Raw genomic sequence first — 19,928 nt, forward strand, 5'->3', positions numbered from 1 at the left:
TCCAAAAATGGAATTTTAGTGAAAGAAACATGAAAAGCATTGCTTTCAACAGAAGTCATAGAAGCTGAATCCTACTATGTGTGCACAGTAATTAATATCAGATATCATGTAATGCTTTGGGTGAATTCTCCATTTCAAATGCACAGCTAAATAATGAACAAAAACAGCATACAGCTTCACATGTGATCATGAAGCCAATGGACCTCTGGACTTTACAAATGTGTGAGCAAAGTGATATTCAACTTTGACGGCTCTGCCAGTGAAGGATGGTCATCCTAACGGGAAATGGTTTTTGAGGGTTTTCATTTGCGGTCAGTTGGATAAAGCTAATCTTGAACATGCAAATTATTAAGTACAATTACAATGCACACATTAATAACACTTATCTATCACAATATTTATGTGCAGATATCAACATCACTCCACAGTAATGATACGCTGATATCAATATTACAGGTGAACTTACAGTGCTGACAGTACGCAGATATCAATATTTACATTACAATTTACATTGACATTAGAATCCTCCAGGCTTAATTAATTCATCTTCTTGGGACCCAGAAACAGTGGTAAGCACCTCCTTTCCTTTTTATAGAAGTCCTTAAGCCACAGGTCTATTCCTGAGGGGCTGAATGTGGAACTGGAGTGCCATCCGATATATTCACATCTCACCCAATTAGCATTTGGTGGAGCAAAATCAGAATACAGGACAAAGATAGCCATCCCTGCTATAGAGAGTGTAGGTAGAAATTCCACTAATGATCACACTGCACAGCAATGTAGCAGCACGAACAGCTGAACAGCATAGCTATCAGTTTGATAAAAACCCTTAATGAGGTCCTTCTTACCACTGAATTAGCAGCGTTGGTGGTACGACCAGATGTGTCAGTCATAATTTTTGGGTTGAAATGTGCAGTGTGTGAAGTGTTCAGTTAAAACAGGAGGCAGTTGTGTATCTTTTCAATACTGCATGCGCAAACAGTCACTCATTTTCTGTGTATCAGGTTGCTTTGTTAGCAAACTTGTACAAGGGCAGCACAGCAGGCCTGTAATGTGTAGGCAGCCTTAATTAACAGAGAAAGCGGATCTTCCCTCCGCCTGGCTTCGCTCTGAATGACAGCAGAAATAGTGTCACATTTGATTAAAGGAAACCGACAAGGATTCATGCGTCTCATCAGGACTCCGCGGGACAGCAATGAGTCGCACGACCGAGACATTCTCCTCCTCAATTTTAATACTAAGGTTTTTGAGACAAAGTCTGCTCTGGCAGAGGCACTGCATTGCTAAACCACTCAAAGTACTGGATTATGACCTCATTTTGAGGCATACCACCTCCAGCTTAAATGCACTGCCTAGCATAGTCTGGACAGTAGGACTGTAGAGTTGTAGGAATAGCAGAGTGTGAACAGTAAGATGAATCACTGATGCTGTTGGCGAGCAGGATGTGATGAACCGGTATATGCGGAAAAACACGCTCCAGATCATCAACATTTCACAAAAAACGCCAGACTCTTTTATTTTCGCGGTCTACAGACACGCCGTTCTTCGTCGTCCGGATGGCACGCCCAGTTGTAGCACCAGCGCTCGGTGCTGGAACTGAGCGGCAGTGCCAACATGCAGAGGTCCTTGAAGGCGGCGTTTCACCCTGCGGCGCGCCAGGAGAGCCGCGGCTGTGGGTTTGCAGCCGTCCGCCGGCCCTGGTCATCGGTGCTGGAAAGCCGTCCTGCAGGGTTAGGGTCCCAGTGTGGCCTGCGGGGAGCAGTGCCGCACTCTGGGATACTACACCAGGGAGGCCGGAAAATCTCACTTTCAACCCCCGTTTTTTTCCCCTTTTCTTTCCAATTCTGAAAGTCTGGAATTGCAGGTCCACGCCATTATTGTAACATTGTCTGAAAAAGCGGTTTGGAAGAGCTCAGACGGGCATGTGCTGCGGTGACTGACTGGCCGGGAGGGGTCACTGGTATGGGACGAGATGGAGGTGAACACAGCCAATTATACACTACCCTACGGGGCTGACACTGGCACGGTCAGGATTGGGTACCACACTGTGCTCCAGAGATTCTGGACCCCGCAATTTGCACCACACGCCCTAAAACCTGAATCCACGGATTTCAGATATACGGAGTAGGTACAGACTCGTTTCCATCCCAAAGGACTGACAGTGATGTTTTGAGAGAACAGACTCAGGAAACAGTGAACAGTTTTAACAGTAGTCATTTATAAGAAACTGGAAACCGCACACAGTCAGTGGGGTTATAAGACATGGACCCCACAGTCCTGACTAACTGAATAAATAAACGCACACATGCTGGAGCCGGCTGACCCAGGTCATGTGACCCTGAACAGTAGGGCATTGTGGGTGTTGCTGCGCCCACACGGAGAGTGGACCAGTTATCCAGGTTTAATAAAAGCATTTCAATCTTATCAAAAGGAATACAACACATTGTCAAGGAAAAAGCACAAAATAAAAGATTAAAAAAAGGTTGGGTTAGGCAAACGGAGTGCATAAAAGTATCTGACTCATTATGTCCTTTTCTTTTCTGTCAGTGATAATTCTCTCTTTCCCCAACCGCTCAATCCATTTCCTATGTGCTTATTCTTTTTTTGTCAAAACAAATTTCTCTTCATATATACACCCTGCTAAATCATCTCTAAATTACACAATACTTAAAAATCTCTTAAAACTCTGCTTTCACTAGATCTGGTCAGGAGAACAATATTATTTATAAAACACAAAACTCACTAACTCATTAAAATATCTAACAAGCTCCGCCCCTTCTCCCCGCACTCCTCCATGGCAGTATCTTACATCTCTGTACAAGAGCGGTCACAGATATTGATATATACATGTACAGCCAGGGGCACAGGTGGACACTGATATATACATGTACACCCAGGCCCGGGTCAGTGGTGGGCGCGCGGGTTGGATCAGCAGCTGCTGTTCTTGAACTCCCCGTTCTCGGTGATGGACAGCTTGGTGGGGTTGGTGGGCGAGAGGCCGTTGCGCAGGTTCTGCATGCTATAGCGCTCCTTCACCTGCGTGAGGGCGCTCATGAGCCGCGAGTTTGCAGCATCCAGGGAGCTGATCCTCTTCTCCTGTGGGGGAGGGGGGGGGGGGGAGGGGAGCGAAGAGACATCAGCGCGCCAGCCTTCCCACAATCCTTCACAGCAGAGGCGCTGGCAGATGGCAGAACTGTAATGAGGGGGGGGGAGGGGGGGCGGGGGTGAATGGAGCGTGTCGAAGCCTGACTGCTAACACTCGCGCGGGCATACCTGCCACCTGGGGAGGCCCCCGGCGGGCCCCGGGGCCGCTCCGCCAACCGCGGAGAGACGGACAGAAAGGACTCGCACGCGCAGGCTGGCACGCCAGCGCCCGCGCTGGAGGTCAATGCATGTCATGTAGTAAATAAAGGAATCATTGCTGCTCCTCCACGCGGTTCCTCTCTCTGTTCTCAATGGCAGTTTTTCGGCTGCGTCGCGCTGCCGGCTAATTTAGCGTCTAATCCAGGCCGCCGTTCTTCTCGCCGTGGGATATAAACGACCGAACAGCGTTCCACCGCCGCGGCGGCTGGTATTGTTCTGCGACGGGATATTCTTCAATGTGCTCTCATTTTATTTCGTATTTGGACAGAGATAAACCATAAGAGCACTACGTTGTGGACCAGAGAGGAGGTGAGAATGTACTTTAAATGCTGGTAACCGAGTGCACAAAAAAAAAAAACACAATGTTTCCTTTAGTTTCCTCCCTTCATTTTCACAATGAACGGAGTGTCAGTGCCATTGGTCGTGAACCAAACAGAGTCAGGCCAAGTCTTTTACCCTGCATGAGAAGGGGGGCGGGGCTTGGGATATGGGGCTTGAAAAGGGGGCAGGACAGAGGGCAAGGATGAGGGGCTGGGGACACAGAGGCAGGGTGCAGGGGAAAAGGGGGCGGGGTCAAAAATACTGGGGAGCGTAATATGGGGGGTGGGAAATGGGAGTGGGCTGGGGAGTACGATGCATACATTGTGGAGACTGTAGCACAGGGAATGCAATATGAGCACAGTGGAGAGTGATATGGGTATAGGGTTGGGGCTATGAGAGTGCGAGTGTGTATTATGGGCGCAATGGGGAATGCAATATGAGTGGGGTGTGGAGCATATGGACTGTGATACAAGCATAGATATGGGGGGGATATGGGTGTGGCCTAATATGGGTGTGACAGGCTATGTATTATGGACCATGGTGGGGAGCATGATACAGGTATGGATATGGGGGATATGGGTGAGATGTAATGTGGGTGTGATCGGGTATGTATTATGGGATGTGGTGGGGAACATGATACAGGTGTAGATATGGGTGTAGTGTAATATGGGTGTGATGTAATATGGGTGTGATCGGGTATGTATTATGGGATGTGGTGGGGAACATGATACATGTATAGATATGGGTGTAGTGTAATATGGGTGTGATCGGGTATGTATTATGGGATGTGGTGGGGAACATGATACAGGTATAGATATGGGTGTAGTGTAATATGGGTGTGATGGGGAGTGGGAGACAGGCCCGTGGCATGGCGGTGTGGGGAGGGGGAGTTCACAGACAGGTGCAGACAAGGCGGGCAGGAGGTAAGCAGCCAAGGCTAAAGCTAACAAACAGAACCTGCACCTCATCCACACCCAGTCCAGCCCAGAGAGGAGCCCTCTACATACGCTGCCTTCCGCCACCTGACTGCACTAATCAAACCACAGCCCACCTCCTCGTCCCTCAAGCGTTACCCACTCCAGTCCTATCCCCGCCAGGAGAAGAGAGAGGACGCGTCGGCGCGGCGCTGGAGGAGGACAGCGCCTTCCGCGGACGCGGGCTCTCCGTTTGAGTAGCGCACTCAGAGGACGCGGGGCTCTCAGCGCGGACGCCTCCCGCCGCCTGTCGGGGGGGGCTGGAGTGGGTGCGGAGAGCGGCGAGCGTGAAGCGGGGCTCGCGCGCGTAGCGCCGTTTTTTCCGCCGAACCGGAGAACCGGTTTTTTTTTTTTTTTACTTGCCTGCTTCGGTTACCTCGGCACCGTTAGCGACCTGGAATTCAACACAGTGACAACAAGCCGGTGAGCACAAGCACTGCCGTCAGACACCTGCAGGGGGAGCCAGCCGGAGCAGCTCGCCTTCAAGCCGCGCCCCTCTTTCAGTTACACAGAACCAATCGCATGCCGACCGACAGCCGGCCCCCTGAGAGACTTCCCCTGGCCGCTCAGATATTCCCCATAACAACTCCGAGGGAGTTAGCATTCAGAGCCAGCATCGCATCGCTCTGCAAAACGGAGTTGTGTCAAATACAGGTCAAATTGACACACAGGCCCTGGCAAATCACCGGGCCCCGATGGGAGTAGAGTCAGAGGGCACCATTTGAGCAGCAGATGTAGTGCAGTCAATGTGCCAACATTAAGTACCCTTTCTCACAGAATTCAAACAACTGCAGGCCAGCTCGGCTAATCAAACAAGACGGGGCTATATAACTCAAATCCACAATCATAAAATAAATGAAATTATCGCCATACTTCTTCAGAGGCCACATTGCCCTTATTTCTCTCACCTCTGGTGCATCCTGAAATTCAATAAATAATCCTCCTAACTAACAGATGTCTTATAATTAACCAAACTGACACGTGTATAAATACACATATGACCTGCACGTCACAATGTACCTAATACATGGGTTAGAAGCTGCCTGGCTGATATGTATGCTTAAAAACAATATTTTAGAATCCAGTGGTCATATGTCAGAATCCGTCAATCTGACAAATGTTTTTGATTCCAAATAGCTGACGGCATGTGTGTTGGTAAGAATCAAGAATCTACATATCTAAATCTCTGAATCCACCTTGCTGACACGTGCTGGTCTCAACGCATGTCAGAAGAGTCAAACTAGTTCACACTAGTTTACTGGTTCACACTAGTCTAAAACTAGAATGCAACTAGGTGGCTTCAAACTTTCCGACACACACAACCACATTATAATATTAATTTGACACATTATAATCAATCAGACGTGCATTAGACTCCACCTCCCTGACACACATGAGAATCCACTCAACTGCCACATGTGCAAGAGTCCACTGACTGTGTTAGATAACCGATAAGTATGTTACTGTCAACCTTGATTAAACGCACTGTGATCCGCCAGGTTGGCACGAGTTTGAATCCACCAAACTGAAGGTTATTGAACCCAGCAAACAGGCAGTGTTAGAAACAACTTAGCCGACATATTAGAAGCCACATAAATGCCACACGAGACATCACCTAACTGATATGTTATACTTCACCAAGCTGAAGTGTGTTAGAATCCAACTAAATGACCCACCCAGGTTAGAACCCATCACGTATCCATCTAAAACAGCTTGAGGAATCCACATAGCCGACTCAGAACTAGATCAGAACTAGTTGAGCCAGTCCATTGCCCCACAGTAACATCCAACAGTCACAACAGATCACAAGAGGAAGTCTTTGATTCATAGGTAAAGACTGTTTTTAGGAGAACTACGTGATTTCATACATCAGTACTCAGTATTTTAGGAGCAAGCACACTGTGTGATTCATTCATTAGTACTCAGTGATTTAGCTGCAAACACAGTGATTCATACATTAGCACTCAGTATTTTAGGAGCAATCACACTGTGTGATTCATTCATTAGTACTCAGTATTTTAGGAGCAAACACACTGTGTGATTCATTCATTAGTACTCAGTATTTTAGGAGCAAACACACTGTGTGATTCATTCATTAGTACTCAGTATTTTAGGAGCAAACACACTGTGTGATTCATTCATTAATACTCAGTGATTTACAAACAAACACTGTGATTCATGCATTAGTACTGTTTTAGGAGCACACACACGATTTGAGTTGTACTGTTTTTGGGAGAAATTACTCCACATGCTTCATACATCAGTATTTACTCGAGCAATCACAACACAAGATAAACACAGTAGCCAAAACAGAGCAGAGGTGACATTCTCATGCATGTTCTTGCATCCTCTGTTCCTTCAAAGTTATAATTATTTATTTTCTTAAAGAACCTGTGCAATCAAAATTTTTCCTTTGTAAATAGGCATCCATTGAAGCCATAAGAAAAAATGGAAAAAAAATTTTCACAATTTATAAACATGAAAATCAAATTTCTTGAACAAGAGAACTGGACAGAGAGGGCATGTTCCTCCTGCAATGAATATTCGCTGATTCACTTTTGATACAACAGCCCACTAATTAGGACACTCTATACAGTATGTAGCTGGCTAGCTATCAGAACATGTAGAACTGTATGGAAAATGACAACGATGCTTACATCGATGACACCAACACCAGCTGAATCAGCGGCAGGATCAGAGCGATTCAGCTGTACGTGCATGAGCTGATACTGGTCAATCCCGCTCATAGAATCATTGCTGCCTCCACCTCCAAAGTGGGATCTTTTTATGCAAATCTCCTAGTTGACAACGTCAGAAACAAGGTCTTACATACCAGGATTTTGTACCAATACCAAATCCTCCAGCAGTGGGCAGTAAAAGAGCTTTTTTGCTTTCAGCATAAAACAATTCATTCAAAATCTCAGCAGAATGAACAAATGCCAAATAGCATAGTACATTTTTCTTGGTTCTTTATCTATAATTGAAGGATAAAAAAATAATGCTTGCACAGGGTCTTTAAGGCAAACAAAATGTCTGGTTCTTTTGAGCTCATGACATGCCCCATTACCTGCGCATCGATAATCTTCTGCTTGGCATCGATCACGGCCTGCATCTCTGCATGGTCCCTCTTCAGCTCCTCCTCCACTGCCATCAACCTGAGAGACAGAAGAGCCCGGTGAGCTCTGGGGCATCCAAGCCACAATGTGGGCTTAATGCGAGCTTTGGGGGTGAAGCTGAAATTTGGGGATCTCTGCCTCTGGTTTTGAGGATGTGAAATAAACAGGCCCATCGCCCATTGCCTAGAGCACTGAACCTTGGACCTCCACAAATATCATAATGAACCAGCTACACCACACGCATGTGTTCTGCACAGTGGAAACAGGAGACATATCGCTGGCACATACTACCATCTAGTGGCCATGAAATGAAACCTCAACTCCCAAAAGGACTGATCTGCAGAATCACATTTCCTATACAATAAACATGCACCTGGGATTTTGGAGACTGTGCTGTACGTTTGGCGAATTTTGGGGTGAATGTCAAGTTTGGGGAGTCTGTGAGAGAAATTATGGGGTGTCAGTAAGGTTTAGAGGCGCCCGGAGAGGGCTGGCAAATTGTGAGTAAATGTGATGTTCGTACAGCTGTTTGTCTATATGAGGTTTGGGGTCTCCTGGCTGTCTGTGAGGTAAGGGGTTGTCCACCTGCAGATGATGCTCTTCATCTGGCTGTCCTTCTCGTCCTGCTGCCTGCGCAGTCGGTCCTCGCTGTCCTCCAGCCGGACCTTGTACTCCAGGAGCAGCTTCTGCATCTGCTGCTCCTGGGCCAGCAGGCGCTGCTCGCACTCCTCCAGCCTCCGCCCCGAAACCAGGAGGCGATCCTTCAGCTGCGTGATCTCCTGCTCGTACTGCGCCAGGGAGCAGCCAGTCAGTCTCTCACCGACAAACGCACAGCTATGCACACCTCAGTCTGTTTACACACAGGCTGTAGCACTGCAGTAACAGTGCGTTAGCATATAGCACTGCAGTAACTGGGTGTTAGCCAGTAGCACTACAGTAACAGTGCGTTAGCATATTGCACTGCAGTAACTGGGTGTTAGCCTGTAGCACTGCATTAACAGTGTGTTAGCCTGTAGCACTGCAGTAACAGGGTGTTAGCCTGTAGCACTGCAATAACAGTGTGTTAGCCTGTAGCACTGCAGTAACAGGGTGTTAGCCTGTAGCACTGCAGTAACAGGGTGTTAGCCTGTAGCACTGCAGTATCAGTGTGTTAGCCTGTAGCACTGCAGTATCAGTGTGTTAGCCCGTAGCACTAGAGTAACAGTGTGTCAGCCTGTAGCACTGCAGTAACAAAGTGCTAGCCTGTAGCACTAGAGTAACAGTGTGTTAGCCTGTAGCACTGCAGTAACAAGGTGTTAGCCTGTAGCACTAGAGTAACAGTGTGTTAGCCTGTAGCACTGCAGTAACAAGGTGTTAGCTTGTAATGATACCTTCTCTGCGTGCTTGCTGTTCTCTCGAGCCTCAGCCTCCTCCTCCTCATACTGTCCATTGTTGAGCACCCAGGCAGCAGTCCTCTCTACAGGGGACATAGAGACAGACTCCACCGGCGACTGCACCTACAGGAGGACGCACACACACACAGGCACACACACACACAGGCACACACACCCACACACACACGCACGCACGCACACACGCACAGGCCTTCTGTCAGTGTCCGCAGGGCTTACAGACAAACAGGCAGAGCAGAGTGGAGATGAGGCGAACTCGGCCTCTGTTTGCATACCCTCCATGTTGTATACAGTATTCTATAATTAGGCAATATAATATATCATGATATACACTATACAAAACCTGAATATTAGCAAAAACTCATGGGTATACCTGCCTACAATTGAGAACACAGAGAAACACGACAACGTCTTATAAACAAAAGTCAATGGTAAAAAATATGAGAATAACAAAATTCACTTCAACAAGGCTAATGAACTGTTTTCAAAAATAGCAATACAAATATGAGCCAACGCAGTGATTCATTTCATGCTACATCTGCTATCGCTGAGTGAATTTTACAAATTGAGCGAAAGCCCATGAAATCTATTTGAATTAACCATTAGCTTTTCTGCACAGTAATAAGACACCTTTGCCAATAATAAATCACTGGAAAAAACTTAGCTTATTAGCTACTTGGTTTGCAAAGACAACAGTGTTTGGTGTATAGTTGTGAGTAGTACAGTGGATAGTTCTATGTATAGTGTTTGGTGTATAGTGTGTATCATACAGTGGACAGTTGCGTGTATAGTGTTTGGGGTATAGTGTATTTTACCTGTTGTGCCTGCGGTGCCTGTTGCTTGTGTATTCTGGCTCTGGGTACGGGGCTCTCTCTGGCAGACAGGTTCTGCGGATGCTGGCGAGCGGCGACATGGTGGGCGGGGTCAGCATGAGGGCGGACGCTAGCGTGGTGGGCGGAGTCGACACTGATGGGGAGGGAGCGCGGGGTGCTGACGATGTGGGCGGCACCCTGTCTGGGCGTGGCAGGGTGCCGACGGGGCGTGGCACAGTCCTCGCTGTGCGTGCTACAGTGGGAGCTCTCCGTGCTCAGGTTCTCCGAGCTGGACTCCACCCCCGGGTTGCCCGGGTTACTCAGGTGGTACACGGGGTTCTGGAAGGACAGCGGCTGCAGGGCGGGGGGCAGCGGCCGCCGCGTCTGGGGGGCGCTCTGGGGCAGGCTGTCCCTCAGGGAGGGCCTGGGGGCGGGGTGGTGGTGGGGGGCGGGGCCCCCGATGGAGACCTGCGAGCCGGTGCGGCCGAGCCTGGGCGGGGCCTGGCTGAGGGGCGCGCGTTCGGGGGGGGGGCGCGTGCGACTCCTGCAGGTCCATGAGCGACACGCTGCGGCCGTTCGGCAGCACGGAGTCGCGCTCCTCCTTGTCGGAGAAACTCATGCTCTGCGTGGACGGCTGCTGGCCCAGGAGGGGAGCCTTCCGGAAAAATCCGTCCCTCTCCTGCACCGGAGTCTTCATACTGCGCACTTCACTGCAGGGACAGAGACACACACACGCACATATGAGACTCACCTCTGAGCACAGAGTGACGCGTGTGGCGCAGTGATACAGAGTGATGTCACGGGCCTACCTGTCGGCCGGGTCCTCGAATATCCTCTGCAGCCCGGAGGAGACGCTGCCGCTAATGTTGGGGGCGGAGCTGTGGTCCTGAAAAAGGCGGAGCTGCTGCTGGAGGGGGGTGGGGCTGGACAGCGAGCGGGCGATGTCGCCCAGGATACGGGGCAGAGGGCCCAGCTTGGCCGCTGTTGCCTGCAGGAAGGAATTTTCACCCTGGGATGTAGGTTACCACGGCAGCGCCAGTGGCCACATCCCCCCGTGATTTGGAAGGGGATGGCAGTGGAGGGCGACAGGTGCCATAATGCATTGGGGCAGGGCAGCGTAACCATGGAAACGGTGTGGTGGGGTAAGGGGGATACATTGGCAGAAAGAGGAGGAGGAGGAGGAGGAATGGAGAAGGAAAAACAAAAGGAAACGAAATTAGGAATAAAAAACAACAACACATGCTTCTACTACAGCCATTCCAAAACCAAACGCATGACATGCACCAAAAGCAAACTAGCGCAGGAGGTGGTGAGTGTGGATGGGGAGGGCGCAAAATAACTGGGGGGGGGGGGGTGTTATGGGACGGGAGGACATGCTTCAGGACAGAAGCAGTGCGAGGGAGAGGGTTACGGGATGTAGGGCGGGTAGTGGGGTCAACACAGCAAATACACAACTTCCAATTCATTCACATGGGATTCACCTTCAACCAAAAAAACCACACAAAACCCCTATTTCCTCAGCAGGAGCCTGTTTCAGCAGATACACACATCAGCACAGTGCTTCACTGAAACATCCTCAACATGTTAACCTGGGAGAGAGCAGACTGGCATCCATGTCCTCCGGACTCAGTCAGCTGAACTGTGCAGTGACTGTGCTGGAGAACTACATTACCCATGAGTGCAGATAGCCTGCAGCACCCAAAATGACCAGAGGAGGCATTGCCCAATGAAGTGTAGGGTTTCCTATGACCCTCAATCCCTCTGTCCTCAAGAACACAGTGATCAGATATGTGGCTCCCCACAGGACTCCCAGTGAGAGTCTGTGCGTTTCTAGCGTGCTGGGCGTTTGGTGCATTGAGAATCTGGGCCACCACACACCCACGAGCCACAATCAAGGTTATATCAGTCAAGCTTGACTCGTTTCATTAATGTGCAGTTCAGAGGAAAGGACAACTGTAAGGAAAATGCAAACATTTTGTCATATGCAGCAAAACAGCGATGGGGCAACTCCAGTAACCTGGACTACAACCATGATAGAAAACACAGCACTTAGCCACAGAAATCAATCCAAAATTTAGAAATACAAGAGAAAATACGTTCAGCGCTGTGCCAAACATAAGACTAATACGCAGCGCAGGGACACCACTTACCATCTGAAGCCTGAAACAAGATCCCACCCACCCTCTGTGTGAGAAAAAGACTCTAATCCCCTCATTCCCAGCTTCAGTTTAGTGGGGAAACAGGCCATTGGCAGGAAACCGACATTAGACTCCAGCATTAGGGGTTCTCTTGCGCTCTCTCTCTCTCTCTCTCTGTGTGGGAGGGGTAAAAATCTCTCTCAGGTGCAGGAGGCACAGCTGGTTAGTGGGACGTCCTGTCTGAGGTACCTTATCCATCTGGGACACCACGTCCCACAGGAGCGCGTGCAGGACGGACAGCTCGCGGCCCAGGTCGATGTAGCCCTCGAAGCCCGGCGTGTTGGAGATGGTGTCTGGGTTGGAGATCTCCATCAGGAAGCGCTTCATGCCCGCCCACTCGTGCTCCAGGAAATCGTTCATAAACGCCATGTACTCCTCCTTATTACCAAACCTGTGGGAGCATCCACACTCACGTCTCTATCGGTACATACACACTCACACCTTCTTCTGTACATCTGCACATACACACTCACATCAACTTGCACATCCACACCCCCATCTCTATCTGCACATACACACTCACATCTACTTGCACATCCACACCCCCATCTCTATCTGCACATACACACTCACATCTACTTGCACATCCACACCCCCATCTCCATCCACACTCACATCCATCTGCACATCCACACTCACCAATCTCTATCTGACCATTCATTATAAACAGCAGTTGAGGCCACATTACTTGAAACGTCCTTTAAAACATTTCATGAATTAACATGAATTTTTTTTTGGACGTACTTGGCGAAGTTGGCCAGGTTCTGGATGACCTTGGCGATGAGCGTGAGGGTGCGGGAGGTGCGGTCGTCGGGGTACTCCTGCATGAGGCTGAAGAGCGAGGGGGACATGATGGCGGGACACAGGAAGCGCAGGAACAGCGAGGCGCTGATCAGACGCGTGCTGATGTCCTGCTTCCCCCGGGACAAGCACTGCTGCTTCCAGGCAGAGAACACCTCCTTCAGCTCCCGCGGAAACACGCTGCAGAGACACGGCACTCAGTTACACGCACACACACACACACGCAAGTACACAAATACATATGCACCATCATACATGCTCGTGCCAATAAGAGCTAATGATCTTGCAGGACATTGCAGTGCATGTGGGTGCATGTGCGTCTGTGTTTCACAACAGTGATGATCTTGTAGCTCATTGCGGTGCATGTGTGCGTGTGCGTGTGTGCGTGTGTGTGTGTGTGTGTGTGTGTGTGTGCGTGCGCATGTGTATGTGATTCTCACCAGTAGGAGTTGATGATCTTGTAGGTCACTGCGGTGCATGTGTGCGTGTGTATGGTATGTGATTCTCACCAGTAGGAGTTGATGATCTTGCAGGTCATTGCGGTGCATGTGTGCGTGTGTATGGTATGTGATTCTCACCCGTAGGAGTTGATGATCTTGTAGGTCACTGCGGTGCATGTGTGCGTGTGTATGGTATGTGATTCTCACCAGTAGGAGTTGATGATCTTGCAGGTCATTGCGGTGCATGTGTGCGTGTGTATGGTATGTGATTCTCACCAGTAGGAGTTGATGATCTTGCAGGTCATTGCGGTGCATGTGTGCGTGTGTATGGTATGTGATTCTCACCCGTAGGAGTTGATGATCTTGTAGGTCATTGCGGTGCATGTGTGCGTGTGTATGGTATGTGATTCTCACCAGTAGGAGTTGATGATCTTGTAGGTCATTGCGGTGCATGTGTGCGTGTGTATGGTATGTGATTCTCACCAGTAGGAGTTGATGATCTTGCAGAAGGCCAACTCGCAGCACATCTTCAGGTTGCTCTGATGCTCAGCCAGCTCGCTGCTGGAGCACTTGCTGGGGTCCACTTCACAGTTCTCATCAGACTCATACAGAGCTCTGATAAACTCTCCTGTAATGGAACACAGATACATCACTTCCACCCTGAAACCATCTACAGTCCTCTTATCCAGCCACTGCATCACATACATCTGTAAAACTATCAATCCTCCAGCCTACAGCCCTGCCAAAACCAGCAATCAGCCAACACTAAGGTGCTAGTGGAGAGCGTCTATGTGTTGCACCTCTGCTCTTACCCAGTGCATCATGGAGGTACTTCTGTCCCACCAGCTTCAGGTACTCCTCGATGGCTTTGGTGGCCAGCGTGTTCTCTCTGAAGATCAGGACATCATGGTCTGCGCATCTGTCCACCTCTGACATCACCAGGTCCGTCAGAAAGTCCTAAGGGCAGGAAGAACCATAGCTAACGGCAAAGCAGCCACACAGGGTGGCCTACATACAGGAAGAACTGCACCTAACTTCAGAGTGGACACCCAGGAAGTTGTACATGCAGGAAGAACTACAGATAACTGCAATGTAGACACACAGAAAGTCCTACATAGAAGAACTACAGTGAAGTGCATTGTGAAAACTGCACCAGAGGCAATACAGCTAATGGCAGAGCGTTGAAGGGTGGAGAATATCTGAAAGAATGTACTACATTACTCTCCCTCTTATTTCTCGCATTCCCAGAAGTCCAAATGGGTGAGCTTGGCCCTTCCTTTACCCTCCCTCCCTTCATACCAGAGAGGAACAGTGTCTGACGCCAAGTTATCTTGGACTCTCAAAACATGTTTGATAAAGATTTGACTCCTGATTTAGAGCCTGTTTTTGCAGATCTAGAGAATGGTGAAGGTTAGAGGACACTGTGCTAACTCAGATTTCAGGATATACGACAATAATTTACTTTGTTAAATTTTACTAAATCCTTATGTATTATCTATTCATCAGTCACATGAATTACTCAAAAGCCATTTTTTGATAATAAAAAGTATGTGCGTATACGTGTGTATGTGAGTGTGTGTGTGTGTGTGTGTGTGTGTATGTACCTTCGCCCTGCCCGTGCTCTGCAGTATGTGCACCAGCGCGCAGGCCATCTCCTCCTTGTTCTTGACGCTGATGACGGGCTCCAACACGGAGCAGAGCATGGTGTAGTTGTTGGTGATGAACTCGGCGAACTCCTTGTACTGCTCCATGGGCAGGATGGAGATGGTCTGGAAGCGGCACTTGATGCGGATGGAGGGCCCGCCGGCCTTGCCCTTGCTGGGGGTGGGGGTGCTCACGGGGTACCACTTCTCCACGAACTGGCGGCCGGTGACGGAGGCCATGGGGATGTTGACCAGGCCCACGTAGTTGTTCTTGTCCTTCTTCTTCTTCTTGTCCACGTCCTTGTAGATGTGCACGGTGACGCTGCGCACGGGCGGCAGGCCGCCGAACTCGAAGTGCTCGCCCCAGAAGAGCCCGTCCAGCTTGGTCTTGCTGGTGGTGCGGGCGTACAGCACGTCGTCCAGGCACAGCTCGCAGAAGTAGCGCTTCTTGGGCGGCAGGTCCTTGGCCTCGATGATCCACAGCCGCAGCACGTTCTCCGACCGCCGGCAGTTATCCTGGAAGGGAGAGCATCATTTGGGAGGGGAGTATTTCAGGTGTACTAAATTGGGAGGGGTGTATGGCTGCTGTACTGAATTGGGAGGGGTGTATTACAGCTGTACTAAATTTGGGAGGGGTGTATTACAGCTGTACTAAATTGGGAGGGCTGTATTGCAGGTGTACTAAATTGGGAGGGGTGTATGGCTGCTGTACTGAATTGGGAGGGGTGTATTACAGCTGTACTAAATTTGGGAGGGGTGTATTACAGCTGTACTAAATTGGGAGGGGTGCATTACAGCTGTACTAAATTTGGGAGGGGGCATTACAGGTGTATTAAATGTACGCAGGCAGGTGTACTACCTTATTGGGCTGCACTGTCCTCTTCAGATTCTCCATCCATTTGTCCCTCTCGGCTGATGAGGAACAGCTGAAGCATTTGCTGCCACCAGAGTACGTCACCTGCAGAGGACCAAGCAATATGAGGAATGGACCCAACACAGCAACACCAACACAGGGGTCAGATCAAACCCACACACAGGAACACCAACACAGGCATCAGATCAAACCCACACACACGAACACTCAACACAGATATGAGATCAAACTCACACACAAAACACCAACACAGTTGTCAGATCAAACCCACACACAGGAACACTCAACACAGATATGAGATCAAACTCACACACAGGAACACCAACACAGGGGTCAGATCAAACCCACACACAGGACCACCCACACAGGGGCCAGATCAAACTCACACACAGGACCACCCAACACAGGTATCAGATCAAACCCATACAAGAAGAGCAATTGCCTATACATGGCAAAATTAAAAAAAAGGTAATGTAAATGCAACAGTATCAAAACTTTACAACAGCAGAATGTGACAGCTGTCTAGCACTACAGCCAGCCTTCCAAAGGTCAAATGACTACTGCTTCTGTTAATGAGGGAGCGACAGAGGGGAGAGAGATGGAGCCACAGAGAACAGAGATGGAATTATAGAGGAGGGAGAGACAGAAAGAGTGAGTGATATATAGGAGAGAGAGAGAGAGGGACAAATGGAATGATAAAGGGAAGAGAGGAAATGACAGTCCTGGTTCAGTACCTCGAAGCAGAACTCCTGTCCCAGAATGCTGCTGTGCAGGGGTTTGACAAAGATGTCTTCCTCCATGCCTAGGTCCAGCGCCTCAACCGCACTGCCAGGACTGAGCAGAGACTCATGGGAGCGCGACTCCTTCAGCTTGGGTAGACCTCGAGCCCTGGAGACAGACACACACACACAAACACACAAATCACGTTAACACACAAACGCACGGCATTATACACACCGCATGCACACGCCACTCTCACCAGCCAATCGGACGGAGCGCTTACGCCGTAACGGGCCAATCAGGCCCAGCGCTTTCTGCATAATCTACAAGTGAGACCGGGCACTTTCCCCGCGATCCGACTGAGCACTTTCTCCACGATCATCCGTTTCCTCAGACTCACGCTTTAACGCACAGCGATAACCGGCGTATTCTCCTCCGCTAATATTTTTTTTCCGTTACGATGTAGCCGGGCCTGCGGAGCGCTCTAATGACACAACAACAGCCCGGCTGAGAACGGTCCCCAGTCGCCTTCGAAACGCAGCGGCTGCTCGCTCGGGGAGGCTTCTTCTCAGATGCAATACCTACGAGAAGCAGCTGAAGAGCCACTTGAAGGAGTATCCCCAGAGCATGGCCATGCAGCGGACCACCTTCCGTCCTCCCGCTCGTCCCTTCCTCTCTTCCCCCTCACATCTTTCGCTCCCGAACCGAATGAGACGGCGAAGCTGGCTCTCCGCCTCTCCTCCTCCTCCTCCTCCTCCTCCTCTCCGCGGGAGACAAACAAGAGGGCCCGTGCCGGCCGCCCCGGCTCCCCCCCTGAGCCCGTTTCCACGGGAACGGCCTACACGGGGACTCCGCGGCGGGCAGCGGGGGATGGGGGGGGCGGTGGCGATGTGCTCACAAACAGCTTCGGAAAAGGGCGTCGCGCTCCGCCAGCGGTATTTAAACGCACCGCGCACGGCCGCTGCGTCGCACACGCTACCAATTTACACGCAAACTAAACGCATCGCTTTACACACCTATCACGCTGTTTTTCTTACCTTCAGTCAGACACAAAACAAAAGTGCTTTCTAGTCTTTACGATGAACTTATTAAGCAGATGGCCTGACCTGCTGCACCTGTTCAACCAGAATAACACAACAACAAAAAAAAACAATGGAACTAAATTATGCACATACATTATTATTGACAGAGATACCACAGACAGTCACTAATTTGTAAACAACATCCCAGACAGAAAGGAGTCTAGGCTCCAGTTCTGTGTGTGTTCTTTAACATCTGCCTTACACTGTATGACCAGGCTCCTCCCTTTAAAATAACTTTGGGGAGGGGGAAACACTAAAAGCTGTCATATACTGTGCTTCTAACGTGAATTGGAGAAACGATGCCTAGGACAAGTGCTTTAGATTTCGTCTTTAAAGAAACGACAGCAGGGAAGCCAGATAATGGAGCAGTCTAGTGAAAGCGTTGATCCAACACTGTAAAAGATGTTATGAAAATTGGCTGACTCCCTGAGGTTGCAGTTGGAATGATAAGCAAGAGGAGTTTTTAGCACCTGATTCATAAAAACGGTGTAAATCCCCGGCTACATCACAAGGAGCCCGCTACTCTCCAAAAAACCTTTAACTGTGCCACTGGAGGCAAAGCTGCAGTTAAACATGGCGAAACCCATGGCGGAATGACAGTAGGATTAAATAATACGGAAAGAACCACGTCTGCAGAAACAGGTGTCCAATTTGAATTACAGACCAGCTGGAAACTCGGAATTTGAGCACTTCCTGAGGGTGCAGCTGCGATACAAGATACGTCACGCTAACCGATCTTTTCCCTGCTAACGCTAACGCTCTGCATCCAACAGGCGTGTGACGTAGACGCCGTACTGGAGAGTCAACACAGGAAGGGACGAGCTAGACACACAATCACTCTCTCTCTCTCCATCTGTCGCAGGGCTTAGGGTGTAACTCAGCGCTGCGACGTAATCCCAGCGTCCCAGATTAACAAACCGCACAGAGACACAACATCCCCTGTGGGGACTGTAGTTTACAGGTCAAAACAGACTCAGGAGCCGGTCCAACAGGACTGCATCTACCTGACAGGAATAGCATGAGCTTCCCTACACACCTGTGCATCTAACACAAACTACCATGAAAAATTATTCGTTTAAGGCTTCACGGTCATTGGACACTGAACTGTACCGTACCCATAGCATTAGCATTTAGATTAGCTGTTAGCCTGCGCGTGAACCCCTCCAGGCCTCCAGTGAAAATCCTGACAGATTACAGACCGTTCTACGTGCTGATCGGGGCACGGTCCTGCGGGTGTTTACCCACAGCTAAGTGCATTTCGGGAGAGAAGCCCCATTAGTCTCCCTCTCTGCCGTAGATTTAACGACCGGGCTATCTGCATCATCTCTCCAGCGCTTAATCCACAGCTATCGGGCTGCTGGCTGCCAAAGTCACAGATTAATAGTTACTCCTGGACTCCCGGTTCAAAATGAACCCTTCCATTCAATAACGCGATAAATAGCTGATCCCAACTGTGTGGGCTGGAAGTTTCAGAGGCACTTGCAGTTTTATATTCCATATTTTGATGTAATGCTTTTATCTCACTGCTTTTGTGTTGTGTCTTTGTGGCCTGATACTGTCCAGTGTTTTGTAATGTGCTCACAAGATCTTATAACTGAAACCAGACTGCTTCCTTACTCTGACTACTGTTACCTCCTTTCTGCCAAGTGCTTCTGGGTGATATAAAGTCCCTCACACTGGGCCTATTCAGCCCCAAGCTAACACCCCACATCCTCCCAGCCCCACGGTCCTGATACCCCCGCAGCTGCCCGAATGCCACAAATGCAGCCAGCTGTCTCTCTGCCTGCTGAACAGCATGCTTGGCATCTATGCTGTGCTAATGCCCTGGCACCATGCTCTAAGAGACGGCCTTTCTCTGTGCCGGCTGCATTATGCAATCTGAGAATAGTGACTTGCTCAGATTAATTGCGTAATCTCAGATTAGCAGTTTTGGCAGACAGGACCTCTCGTCTCACAGCGATGGTGCCAATGATACACATAATATCACTTTAACCGAGCCCCACTCCACATCATACTACTTTAATCTGTGTGGTGTGGCATTATCCTTGTGTGAACTGGCTCGGTCACAGACCAGGTCAATTTTACTGTGCACGGCCCGGAAACAAAGACATCATTTACACCACATACTGTATCTGACACTACATGGCCTGGGCAAAGCCATAGCTTTAAGCTTCGAGTCTCACACAACTGGCA

At 49.5% G+C, this 19,928-nt stretch overlaps 1 protein-coding gene across 1 annotated transcript in view; it reads right to left on the reverse strand.

The window, feature by feature from the left end:
* Positions 1–2,196: 2,196 nt before the first annotated feature.
* The window catches only part of rasal2 (RAS protein activator like 2), a 49,743-nt gene continuing 32,011 nt past the window's right edge, over positions 2,197–19,928 (reverse strand). Inside the window, 14 exon segments of the mRNA XM_035422076.1 lie at positions 2,197–3,096; positions 7,726–7,813; positions 8,360–8,562; positions 9,145–9,270; positions 9,981–10,503; positions 10,505–10,687; positions 10,787–10,986; positions 12,365–12,566; positions 12,920–13,156; positions 13,900–14,044; positions 14,229–14,373; positions 15,021–15,575; positions 15,919–16,017; positions 16,668–16,821. Coding sequence (XP_035277967.1) covers positions 2,929–3,096; positions 7,726–7,813; positions 8,360–8,562; positions 9,145–9,270; positions 9,981–10,503; positions 10,505–10,687; positions 10,787–10,986; positions 12,365–12,566; positions 12,920–13,156; positions 13,900–14,044; positions 14,229–14,373; positions 15,021–15,575; positions 15,919–16,017; positions 16,668–16,821 — 3,028 coding nt within the window. The 3' untranslated portion in view covers positions 2,197–2,928.

The sequence above is a fragment of the Anguilla anguilla genome, chromosome 6, assembly GCF_013347855.1.
Source record: "Anguilla anguilla isolate fAngAng1 chromosome 6, fAngAng1.pri, whole genome shotgun sequence".
Classification (NCBI taxonomy): domain Eukaryota; kingdom Metazoa; phylum Chordata; class Actinopteri; order Anguilliformes; family Anguillidae; genus Anguilla; species Anguilla anguilla.